Source organism: Balaenoptera borealis (genome assembly GCF_965194805.1).
Source record: "Balaenoptera borealis genome assembly, chromosome: 15".
Classification (NCBI taxonomy): Eukaryota; Metazoa; Chordata; class Mammalia; order Artiodactyla; family Balaenopteridae; genus Balaenoptera; species Balaenoptera borealis.
In genome coordinates, this window is record NC_138871.1 from 29,605,699 (window position 1) to 29,618,507 (window position 12,809).

Below are 12,809 nucleotides of genomic sequence, written 5' to 3' on the forward strand. Positions count from 1 at the left end.
TTGATAAATATTTGGTGGAGATGACAGGAAAAGCCTTTGTCTCCTCTCTAATTATATTTATTTTTTATTTGGCCCAGATAAACCAGTCTTCTCAGAACATTAGTAAAGGGCCCCATTAGGTTATTTGTCACAGATTTCTGGGGAAACTGTCCCCTAATGTGGATGTTCATTCTGTAAGGATGGGTCTGACTTGTGAAAGGGCCAAGGCTCTGTCTGAGCAATGGTTAGAAGCAGTTTCCTTTTGAATGAAACCATGGCTCTGAGTTCAAAGCAAAACAAAATAAATAAACTGCATGAAGAAGAGTATATAAACAAAGTTGTGACGAAATTTGTTATTTAAAATTAGGTAAAGTTTTCTTAAACTTTTTTAAAGTATATATTTCTAAAAAATAACTTTATAATCGTTAATTCTAAATAAAGGGGAAAAGTTTCATTTTCTATACAGATCAAAAAAAAATTTTTTTATGCATTTCTTTCTTGTCTTTTTTTCATATGTACATGTAATTTTTAGGTAATTTAAATACTATTGTAAATATAATTTTATGGAAATTTTCTATTGTTTCTTCTTTTGAGATTGTTTTCACTTAGCTCTAATTTTCACTAGTAGGCTCTGGTTTTCTGGAAAAATAAAATAAATTTTCTTGAAATCTCCACTTCAAAGAGGAGCGACTGTAAAAGTGCTTTAATGTTGTGGTCATTTCAAATAAGAATGCCTGAAATGATCACCTGCTGCCTCTTTTTGTGTTAAGATGAAAATGAGTTTCCATTGTACTCTTAAAGTTAGAAATTTTACATGCTTTTTAGTCATACTTTTGTTTACCTACATGGTGCCCATCTGTCCATAAAATGTTTTTCTCAGTAATTTGGCAATGCTCACTAACTTTTTCTTTCTCTTTTTTCTTTTTGGCCGCACCACGCGGCATGTGGGATCTTAGTTCCCCGACCAGGGATCGAACCCACGCCCCCTCCATTGGAAGCGTGGAGTCTTAACCACTGGACCACCAGGGAAGTCCAATGCTTACTAACTTTTCTAAATGCCTTTTTTTTTTTTTAAAGGGAAACTATGCTTTGGCCATGGTGTAGGATCTTAAGCACCTTATCATCTTTGGATTCACAAAAAGTTTGTTTTGAGTGCTTATAGAGTGTATACTGTATAGAGTGAGGTTCCCAAACACAGAGATTTAATCTCTACTCTCATGGATGCAAAGCAAATGAACAGAATAGTCAATAAACTTGAACCAATATATAGAGAGGTGTGATGGTTTTGGAGGGAAAAGAAAGTAGGTATTGTACTGTTGAATTGCAGAATGAATAGGTTTCATTAGGAACAGCATCTTGATGGAGAATCTGTTCCCTAAAGAAGATATGAGGCTTACTTTATGAAGTAAAAGAAACTGACCTTGTAATCATCAATTAGCCCAACCCAATTTAGATGTGCCTGCTGCCTATATTCTGATGAATGATACAGTTACTAGTGTTACAGTAAAAACTTCAGCTAGGTCTTTATTTTGACTACTGTATTTCTTTATGTAATTTTGTCTTTTCTTTTTTGTTTTAGTTTGTTTAATATTTGCTTTCAGTGTTTCCTTTTATTCTTGTTAAATTTCTATGGGTCAACTGGATAGTTTTTTTTTTTCAGATGAGGAAATTGAGGTCAAAGTAAAGTGTGACTTATTCATCGTCACGATTGTAACAAATCAGTTTTAGCACTGTGACTATACTGCAGTTCTTACCTGATGTTTTTTGTTTTACTTTCTCTTTTGATGTCTAGGATTAATCTGTATGCATTGTTCATATTACAATTTGTTGATATTACTCTAGGTTTGGTTTTCCATTCATTATCTTATTTTTAAAAATATAGGGACTTCCCTGGTGGCACAGTGGTTAAGACTCCAAGCTCCCAATGCAGGGGGCCCGGTTCGATCCCTGGCCAGGGAACTAGATCCCACATGCATGCCGCAACTAAGGAGCCAGTGAGCCGTAACTAAGGAGTCTGCAAACCACAACTAAGGAGCCCGCCGGCTGCAACTAAGACCTGGCGCAACTAACTAACTAACTAACTAACTAAATAAATAAAATTAAAAAAAAATCATCTCCCCCTTTTCCTGGCATATTTCTGTATTTTGATTGCATGCTGACTTAAATATTCACTGATTCTTATGCCCTTCAGAAGTTGCCTGGCAGGCCATTCAAGTGGCAAGGTTTGTTTTTGACCACTGAAACTTAGTTTTTTTGTGTAGAGTACCATGTATCTAAGAAGACAAAGTCAAGTTAGCAAAGTCACATTTCCACCTTTTTCTTTTCCTTCTTTTTCCTGCAGCCTCCAAATGTGTCTCTAAAAGCAGATGCAGGACCAGTGACACCTGTTTCTGTTCTGTGTCCCAACCTTGGTGATATCGTCATTGTTTATTAATGCCATAGCTGAAATGCCAAAACTAGGTTTCTGGAAGCATACTTTTTTTTTTTTTTTAGCACTTGAGTATTAAAAATGAGTGCAGTTGCTCTTAATAGCCTTGTTTGAATATTTTATGACAATCTTGGTTGTTTTGCAGGTACCTGGGGCCCAAGATTTGGTTGATTTCTCTCCTGTTTATCGATGTCTACACATATATTCTGTCCTGGTGAGTCTTTATCTGGCTCTGCCTAATAAAAATCTATATTGAATTCAAAACTCTGCATTCTCATATTTGATAGTTTTTCTGTTTAGTATTAAGAGTAAGGAATAAGAAACTGTTATTTAAGGAGTATCAATTATTAACAAAATAATTCTTTCTTTTCTTCTTGAATCTTTTATTTATATTTGCCATGTGATACGCTATAGCTAGTAATGTTCATTTCTATCAGTCATCAACAGATTATTAGATTATACCTAGAAATAGTGACGCACAAATTCAGATTTCTATTCTTAATTTAATAATGCAGTTATTTATATAACAATAGCCTATCTTTACATATTAAAATAATATTTATAAAAACTGTTTGCTTTATCATTCCTGATAATTCTTCCTTTGTCATATAACACATATGGGAAGAGGAACCTCTCTGGAGAGAAATATTATGGGTATTAATGGTATTCTAAGAAAGGCTCTTTCTCCTTCTTGGTAGTACACCTACATGCAGACACACAGATACATACAGTCAATAAAAAAATTAAACTATGAAGCTAAAGTATCATCAAAGACAAATTGATGAGAGAAGTCCATTATTGATATATTTTATAGCAAAGTTCAGTGAAACTTCTATCATGTTGTTTTTAGTATATTTGAATATGTCTTATTGCCCAGTGTGTTATCCATTTTCTTTCCTCATATATTTACCATAGTGTCACTTAGTCATTACTCCAGATGGTTTGGGTGGACTTTATGGCCTGAAGTATTTTTGGTGATCTCCAGTAGTTTGAGAAAAGAACTGATAGTTTCTTCTCCTCTCCTCTCCTTCCTCCTCGCACTTCTCCTTGCTCTCTGCTTCCCTCTTTCCCTCTCCCTCTTTTCTCACTCTCTATTCCTTCTCTCCATTTATCATTCTTGCTATATAAAAATGAAGCAAGATATAGATAAAATTGTATCAAGGCATCTAAAATAAGTCACAGTTTCTTTTCAATATCACGTACAGAGAATTAAATAAATTATATACATCTTGGTTTGTGACACACCCTTTTCACCATTTCATACAAGGCCCCTGTTATATTTTATTTTATCATGTTTTTTCCATTCATCCCATGTCCATAAGCCCATTTGTCTTTCATCCCCAAGTATACTAACTCTAATATGTTTAATATATGATCATGGTTGTGTTTGTGTCCTTGAAAAATATATAGTGACTTCTATATGTATTTGTTTTTAACTTATTCAGATAGTATTGTCTTATGGACCTAGTTCTATTTCTTATATCTTTTGCTTAGCGCTATTTTTAATATCTGTCCTCCTTATAGTCTGTATATCTAGTTCATTGCCTCCCACTTAAACGTGATAGTTAATTGATGGTTTGTATTTACTGTATTTAATTATCTATTACTTTAGTGATAACACTTAAATTGCCTATAATATTTTGCTGTAACAAATAGTACCCTCTTATGGACTGGTGTGTAAGTTTCTATGTTTTCTATACCTAGGCATGAAATTCTTGGGTTATAAGGTATATGTATCAATATAATATTTAATTTCACCAATTTCTAATTTCTGCTAAGCTGATGGATATTGATATCATTTTAATTTGCATTTCTCTGATTACTGGTAACATTATGCTTCTCTCTATAGACTTACTAATCATTTAAGATTTTTCTTCTCTGAATGGCCTACTTTTAGTCTTTGTTCAGTTTTTTTTATTGGATTTCTTGTTTTTGTTTGCTGGAAAGAGACATGTCAGAAATTCTTCCAATATTGTAGATATTAACAGTTTAAGATATTACAGATATCTTTTTTCCAGTTTGCCACCAGATTCTAAACTATGTCTGTGTTATCTTTTGTGAAACAGAACTCTTTGACTGTAATATAATCAAGTAAATCAGTATTAACCTTATAATCTGTACTTTTTGATTCTTGTTTTTAAAAAATCCCTCTCTCTTTCAAGGTCATAGAGCATTCCTCTTCCATTACCTTTAACATTTTATCATTCACATTTTGATTTTGATCCATCTTGTTTTCATTGCTGTATGTATAGGTATGAGGTAGGGGTCCAACTCAGTTGTTTTCTATGTGATGAATTCAGTTTTATTAATCCCATCTATTACATAATCTGTACATCACTCAGTAATTCCTGGTAGTATATCTGGCATACACTAAATATTCATATTTATGTGAATCTGTTTCTCAGCTCTATAGTTTGTTATATTTGGTTTTGTAATATATCTACATATATAGTAAAAGAAGTACCTTCTCATTTTTCCTCTTTTAAATTGCTTTCACTATTTATAGAACTTTATTTTTCCATATGTATTTTATAGTCAGTTTGAGTTTATAAGAAAAAATTTCTTAGAATATTTGTTTGAATCAATTGAATTTATAGATAAGTTTTGGGAAGAAGTGACCACTTTGTAATGGTAAGTTATCCCATTTGTGGAAGAATAAGATCTACTTTAAAGTTATTTAATTAAGATTTTTTTCTATGTTAATAGTCTTGGGCATTTTTTTTTTAAGTTAACAACAAAATGCTGATAGTTTTTGTTGCTATTTCCTACTTTATTTTCTAGTATTATTGCTGATATTGAGAAACACTTGATTTTTGTAAGTTAACCTATATCTGGCAACCTGCTCAACTCTTTTGCTAGTTATTGTAGTTTGTCTTTTTGGTTTATGATAGGTTTTCTGTGTAGTTGATCATAATATATGCAGATATTGACTTTGTTTCTTTTCTTCCTAGCCATATATCTCTTTGTTCTTATTGTGCTGTTGTATTGACCAGGATCATCATTACTTTGTTGTTTAGTGAAGTGATAGTGGACATCCTTCTCTGTTTTCTAATTTCAAAGAGAAAGTATCTAAAGTTTCTCCATTAACTTGATGTTTACAATAGGATTTTGGTAAATATTCTTTATCTAGTTATTACTAGACTTCTTATAATTTTTTATAAAACCATAAATGAGTACTGAATTTTATTGAATTTGTTTTTCAGATATACTGATATAATGCTATGGTTTTATCCTTTAATTCATGAAGGTGATGGATTTCATTGATAGATATTTCTGATATTAAACAATCCTTGCATTCCTTAGATAAATCCAACTTGATGAGGATGTATTACTGCCTTTTTTTTTTAACACCCTGTGGAATTCAACTGCTTTTTGTTTATTTATTTTATTTTTAATCTTTTAATCTGTTTCTGTTTATGGCCATAGTTTTCTTTTCTTTTCTTTTCTTCTCTTTTTTTTGCATTGTCTTTATGTGGTTTGTAAGTCAGTGTTATTTAAACCTCATTAGAATTGTTGAACATTCTTCCCTTTTTTCTATTTTATAAAATGATTTGTATAAGATAGAAGTTATCTATTTATTGAAAGTTGAGTAGAAATCACATATGCAGTAATACGCATTTTTCCTTTGCCACGTACTTCCCTCTCCTTTCTCCCTTATTATCTTGCTTCCATGCTCCATGACTTTGTTTAGTCTCTTCAACAGTATGTATGGTTAAAGAACCATATTTGCTCATATAAAGTTTTATAAGCCTCATAATTGCAAAATCAAGTGAATATTTCCTCTCAAATAGTGTAAAGTCTTGAAAACGGGTAGTTTATTTAGTATAATGCTATATCCTCAGTACTTACAACAGTACTTAGTGTAGGTACTCAATAAATATTAGTTGACTGAATAGATAAATAAGTGGTACCTAGAGATGGATAAGTCAAGGACTTATGCTTTTACAAAAGTATAATATATCAGGAAAGAAGTTACAACCTTTGAATGACTATAATATGACAGTACTATATCATCACTGTGTGTATGCTAGTTTTTTAAGCTTTATTAAGATTTAATGATATAGAAAATATAACAAATTTTCCTCAAGTGAGAACTCTAGTAGTGATTCATAAGAGTACTGAGGTAATTTATTTGCACACTAGTGGTGTTAAGCAAGTCACCCAAACCTTAGCTTTCTCATGTATAAAATGCAATAATAATTACCACTTAGTGCAGTTATAGATATTGTATGAATGGTGCCTATCTCTGGCACATAGTTGGCATTTGATAAATGGTAGTTAATATGGCAAAAATTATGTGTCTCTGATGCTGGTCATTAGACATGTTATTGGTATTTTTCAAAGTATATGACAAAGTGTAGACATGTTGATAGAGGTAGTTTCTGCCATCAACATGCAGAGTTTATCAATTATTTAAAATTCACACATTCTTAAATATACAAAGCCTATATAATCTTAAATTGTGAGGACAAAACAGGGAGACCTTAAACTGCCCACTTCAAAATAAATTCTATACACTGGTATTCAATAATATTGAAATATTTATTGTTCATAAATTTTAAAGCATTGTTTATATGGCAGAAACAGGCCTCTTCCCCCATTCATAACGTTTCTTGAGTTTTGAAGAAACACCCTATCTCAACTAGGGTGATAAGAACTCAGCTCTATTTTTTCTGGAATACATGTTTATTTTTTAGATGTCGCTGTTCCATTCCTATAGGGACTTTAAATAACTCAAATATCTCATTTGCTAAAGCGAGGGCCACAGCATGTATAACTTCTAGGGTTGACTTTTCACAGCTTTTTTGGGGCAGTAATTTATTACTTTTCTGTATTTGTTTCCCCATTCTCAAATCACTAATTTGTATTATTGTATAATGAAAGATAGCTACTCATAATATTAATGACAAAGAAATTTAATATAAATATTCATAACATAAATATTTTCTTATTTCCTGATGTACTTAATATTAACATTAGGCTTTAAGAAGAGATTTAGGAACAGAGAAATGAGGACTGAGGAGAAAGTAAATCTTCTCTCTCTCATTCCTTTCCATTCCTATACTTGTCTCTACTTCTTTACTCTTCATTCTCTCATCAACCCAGGATATTTATCTTCTGTTCATACCACTACCCTGAATCTGTATCTTACTGGACTTTTCAGCTGCTTTTGACTTTGTTGACAGTTTACCACTTAAAACTCTTAATCCCTTCCTTTTTTCTCAATAACATATCCAGATCTCCAAATCTTGCAAATGTTACCTCTTAAATGTAGTTCTACTTCTTCCTCCCCTATCCTAAAATGATTGCCCTAGTGCAGATTTTCATCAGGATTGTTAAAAACAGTCTCCTAAATGTTCTCCTTACCTTGTATCATAACCCCCTCACTTACTTCTCACTGTAGTGTTAATAATCTATCTATCACACAAATCTGACCAATATGCTCTAATTGGTCATCCGTGGAGTAAAATATAGAAGTATAGGAGAAGATACAGCATATGGAAGTACATATCCATGTCTGGTCTGCCATATTTCCTGCTGCTTACCACCTTGCTTTAATGATACTGAACTGCTTGCAGCTCTTTGAATGTACCATGTTATTTCATGCATCTCATCCTTTTTTCAAGCTAGTCCTTCTGCCTGAATTACTATTCCCATTTCTATTTTACTGATTCATATTTATTTCCTATTTATATCCTCTAGCAAATTTTCCTGATGTTTCACTTTGAGCACAGTGGACCCTCTTCCTCTTTGCACTATTATAGGACTCAGTACATATTTACATTAGTGCTTACTGTATTATATCATTGTAATTCTAAATAGGCATTCTTTTTCCTCAATAGACTATAAGCTTTTTTAGGGCAGGTACCATATTTTATTCATTTTTTTTAGTCCTAGCACTTTGCACTTAGTATTAGTAGTATATAATACTAAATAACTGTTTGTTTTTTATTTTGAAAGATAGCTACCCTCCTTTTGACCTGCAAATGAATCCAGCATTCTAGTCTCAGTCAGTGTTATACAATATCAGAGCTGGGACTTATACAAGGGAAAACAGCTCTATTGGTGTCCAGTGGAAGGATCATAACAGAAGTAACAAAAAGTTCTAATATTTGTCATTTACAATAGTGTTTATCTGAACTTTTGGCCTGGAGGATAACAAGGCACACTTTGAATAAACATGGCAATATTTATTATTTTTAGTGAAACCGACCTTCCATTCACCCCCCTTTTATGGCTGTGCTGCTTATAAATTCCCAAAGGATTATTTGAAAAATCCTACTTATATCTGCCAGCCTTATCAGTAGGGCAGGAGTTCACGTATTGTAACAGGAGGTCAGATTTCGGTCATGGTCTTATAGATGGGGCCAAGCACCTGTAAATTCTTCCTTTGGTGACTAAAGTGAAGTACAATATCAAACAGGCTGTGAGACTTTTCTAGGAAGTGCTGAACTTTGGCAGGAAGGGCAAACTTTGGCAGGAGGAGGGGAGGGAAGAAAGTGAACAAGGGTCAGATAGTGGTTAATTGAGACTTGGTCCTTCATGTAGTAATGCAAATGGAAGTGTGCAGGGCAAAGGTAGGTGTGTTTTATAGAATTGTTTTAAACAACTTATACTGTTTAAATCTTCCTGTACAGTTTGGAAATGGGCAGGTAAGGGACAGGATATGAAGCATTTTACAGTCATTAAAGATAATTTTTTAGGAAGGGAGAAAATAACATAAAGTAAAAATTTTACTGGAAGGGGAATGATGAATAATAATAATCTGAAGTTCTTGTACATAGCGTAGTTGTAGTTAAAAAGATGGATGGACTATCTGTCTAATGAAGACAGAAACCAGTGTGTCTTACAGATTTTTAAAAAACTCTACCCAGTGATGTCAGCCATGTTTATGGGCTCCAAGCCTCGAACTCCAGTCAATTTGGACAAAGATTTGTATGTACTTTAAGCTTCTCTATTTACTATAACATTTTTCTGACTTTTCTCCAAATTTGCTGCTCACTCACCCTTCTATCACTGAAAGGGTGTATATATGTCCCCTAACAAGGATCTTGGGTATCATTCAGAGATTGGGGGAGCAAACCTGTAAATATAACTGTACCCCTAGTTTGTGCCTCATTTATGATCTTCTTGTGGTATATTGTTGTTAATGATCATCTGCTCATGAACAATTAAAAAAAATTCCCAGATTAAAAAATGTTGACAAATGTACACCTTTGATTTATGTACTTTTCTGCATGTGTGTTATACTATAATGAAAAGTTTACTTTAAAGATTTCTGACATCTTGGGTCTAGGGATAGCTATTATAGCAATATATGGATTTTTTCTTAGTTGGCAGCAACCCCTCAGTATTATATAAATCATCAGAACCTTAGTTTTATCTAATTCTCCTTCAGTCACTAAAGGACACTGTAAAACAGCCTAACACATAAGGAAAGAAGAATGTTGTTGTTCAGTGAATTCATTATTATAAAGACAGTATAATACTGCAAGTACAGTATTACTTTTAAACTTTCTTCAGCAAGAGGCCTCTGAGAATTAGATGAGAGCTGTGACCCCTTTCCGCAGACAAAATGCACGTATATTCATGCACCTGATATTTTGCTTAGAATTTCAGAGGCTTCCCTAACTCCTGAATCTTATCCATAGGCCTAGAAAGAATTCCTCGTCTAAAGGGAACTACAAGCTGAATTAGGTTTCAGGTATCTACTGACTATAGACCTATGCCCCAGAATAGTTTACCCCATTCTGTTTGAGTATCCCCTTTTATAAGCCTCCTAGGGACTCCCTACCACCTTGTCTTTTTCTTAGATTTGGAAACCTTGCCAAAATCTAAATTTAAAAGCCTATTTCAAAGTGACCTTATTTCTTTGTCATAAATCTTTATTCTCTGGGACCATTATATATGGGCAAGCTGGTGACCTGTTTTTCTGGTAAGAGTAAGTTAGCCTCAGGATCTAAACTAATAGTTTTGTCCCCTGAATTCTTCTACTTAGAAGGGTTCAGAGCAGAGATTTAGAAATAATTATGAGAACTGGAGTTAGTAGTTTATATCCCCGAATATGACTAACTGTGTTAAATTTCAGAATATTTTACCTCTTACTTGCATTTAATAATATCTCTTTTTAAGTACTTGGCTATAATTAGGAGAGGTGAATAAGCAGAAGAGTTAGAATTTACCCACAATTTCTTTACAGTCCTTCATGATTATTGTTGAGGCAGGGGATGGGGAAGGTTGGGTGGGCAGGAATATTCCTGGAACATGTTTCTCCCTTTATAATCTGATATAATCCCTTTGCGATCTATTGGTATGGTCTGTACTGGCAGCTGGGAGAATTTACAAAATCCATGGCCATTAACTACAGATATAACAAGGAAAGGATTTGGAGTGTGGAAAAAGGAAAAGATATTAGCAGTTCTAAGTGACATGAGTTTTCTGAGGTGTTAAGGGAATTACTTAATGAAATTACTTAAAGAACTTTGTGTTAACAATTGGCTATTACATAAAAGTACTTGGGGAATAAATATTTGAAGAGTCTAAGACACTACTGAAGTTTTCAATTAAAGAAAAATGATTAGTTTTGGCATTCTCAAGGTTAGACTTCAAGATCCTTTTGAGTAGTGGTAGTTGAACTGTTGTTTCTTATGCATGTATTTATAATAATATTGTCTTGGATTTTATACAGTACTTTGTCCAGCAGTCTCATAGTGCTATACAAATTTGACTGCATTAAATGAGGAAAGCATCTCACTTGGTAGAGACTAGCCTCACTCCAAATTAGTTCTTTTATTGCTGCCAGAGGTATGGTTTTAGGATTCTTATTTCTGTACTTTTATCAAAAGGCACTTTAGCTCTTTAATAACCAAGTAAATTTAGTAGCAAGAATTGGAACATAGACTTAAAGCAAATCTGAAGGACTGGGTGTATTTTTGATGGTCAGATTTTTTTTTTATTGTTATTGATTTAAAAAATGAGACCCCCTTTAAAAAAACAGCAAAACATCTCGGCTACATCTTGATTTTAAGATAGTTGATTGGCAAATGAAAAAAAAGATTTTCATACATCAACTTCACATAGCTTTTGACAATGCTTCTCACAGACCATTGATCTGGCAGTGCATGCTAATAAATAAATAGAGCTCTGACTGATTTTTTTAGTGTTCATTAGAATTGTACTTTTACCATAACCTAGTTTTTTTTTAAAGCTATCCTGATTCTACTTTAAACAGAGACTATTGATTTTTATTAATTTATATAACTGTAGTAAAAATCCATTATTTAAACTCTTTCAGTTTTTTACAAAGACACTTGAATGAACATTTAAATTTTGGTTTGGGTGTAAATACAAGTGGGATCACTTAACTACTCCAATGGTAGAAATTAAGACAAATGAGTAGGGCCTATATGCAAAATTCTAGATGCTTAGAGTTTGTGAATAAGGTGTTTTTTGTTTTTTTTTTTTTTCCTCTTATTTGACATTTCCAAAGATGGTGGTACAGAGAGAGGGAAACATCACTTGATTTTGCTGGTCACATGAAATTGGAAATTTTGGATATAGAATTTCAGCATTGCCAGAGGCAGATAGCTTAATGATCTAGGTCTCCTTAAAGTTGTTTCTGGAGCTGTATTTCTGGGGAACACCACTTTCATCAGTTGATCTGTTTTTTTCTGTTTGAAAAAAAAGGAGGGGAGCCCTACTTCAAATGTCATTGAAGCTGTGTGTACTTTATTTCTGTCTTGAGTTTTTTACAGTTCACACTAGTATGTTCAAGTATATTCTGAGAAGATCTGCAAAAAATGAACATGTTATTTTTTATTCAAGCAAGCATTTCCTAATACAGTGAAAGATGTAAAGATGATCAGAATGTTTCCTGATCATCAAACTTTTTGATGATCAAAAAGTTTATAATTTAGTGGATCTAGAGAAAATCTCCTTTGTAAGAGACTCTGAAGAGGCCTGTTTTTTTTTTTTTTAAAACTCTATCATGTTTATTTGGGAAATACAAAAAGAAAGATTGAGCTTTTAATCAAAAAGCCTTCCTGAGAACCGTAATTTGAAATGAGTAGGTACTATTTTCAAATCTTTATGCTGTTAGAACAGAGCTAGAAGCTTTCCTGATTGTTTCCATGGTGACCTTGAGTACTTCTGAGCAATAAGAATGTATTTTAAGTATTTTCTTTAGAGATATATTTTTTTTAATGTGGAAAGTTTTGCCCTGAAGTATTTGGTGACTCCTAGTCCATCTTTGACACTTAACAGATTGTCTCATCACTCTCCTGCCATATCTCACTGCCTTCTAGTTTTACTGACCTACCAGTGCCTGGTGAGGTTAGATAGGCATAAACATAGATCATAGAGAAAAGCTGAGGGTGAGATACTTTGTGCACTGCATTGATAA

At 33.0% G+C, this 12,809-nt stretch overlaps 1 protein-coding gene across 6 annotated transcripts in view; it reads left to right on the forward strand.

Moving 5' to 3' along the window:
• Nucleotides 1-12,809, forward strand: part of EXOC6B (exocyst complex component 6B) — a 717,372-nt gene that overhangs the window by 295,278 nt on the left and 409,285 nt on the right. For all 6 annotated transcript variants that reach the window (XM_082356334.1, XM_082356335.1, XM_082356337.1 and 3 more), the window contains one exon: nt 2,553-2,621. In XM_082356334.1, the coding sequence (XP_082212460.1) occupies nt 2,553-2,621 (69 nt within the window). The remainder of the gene's footprint in view (nt 1-2,552; nt 2,622-12,809) is intronic.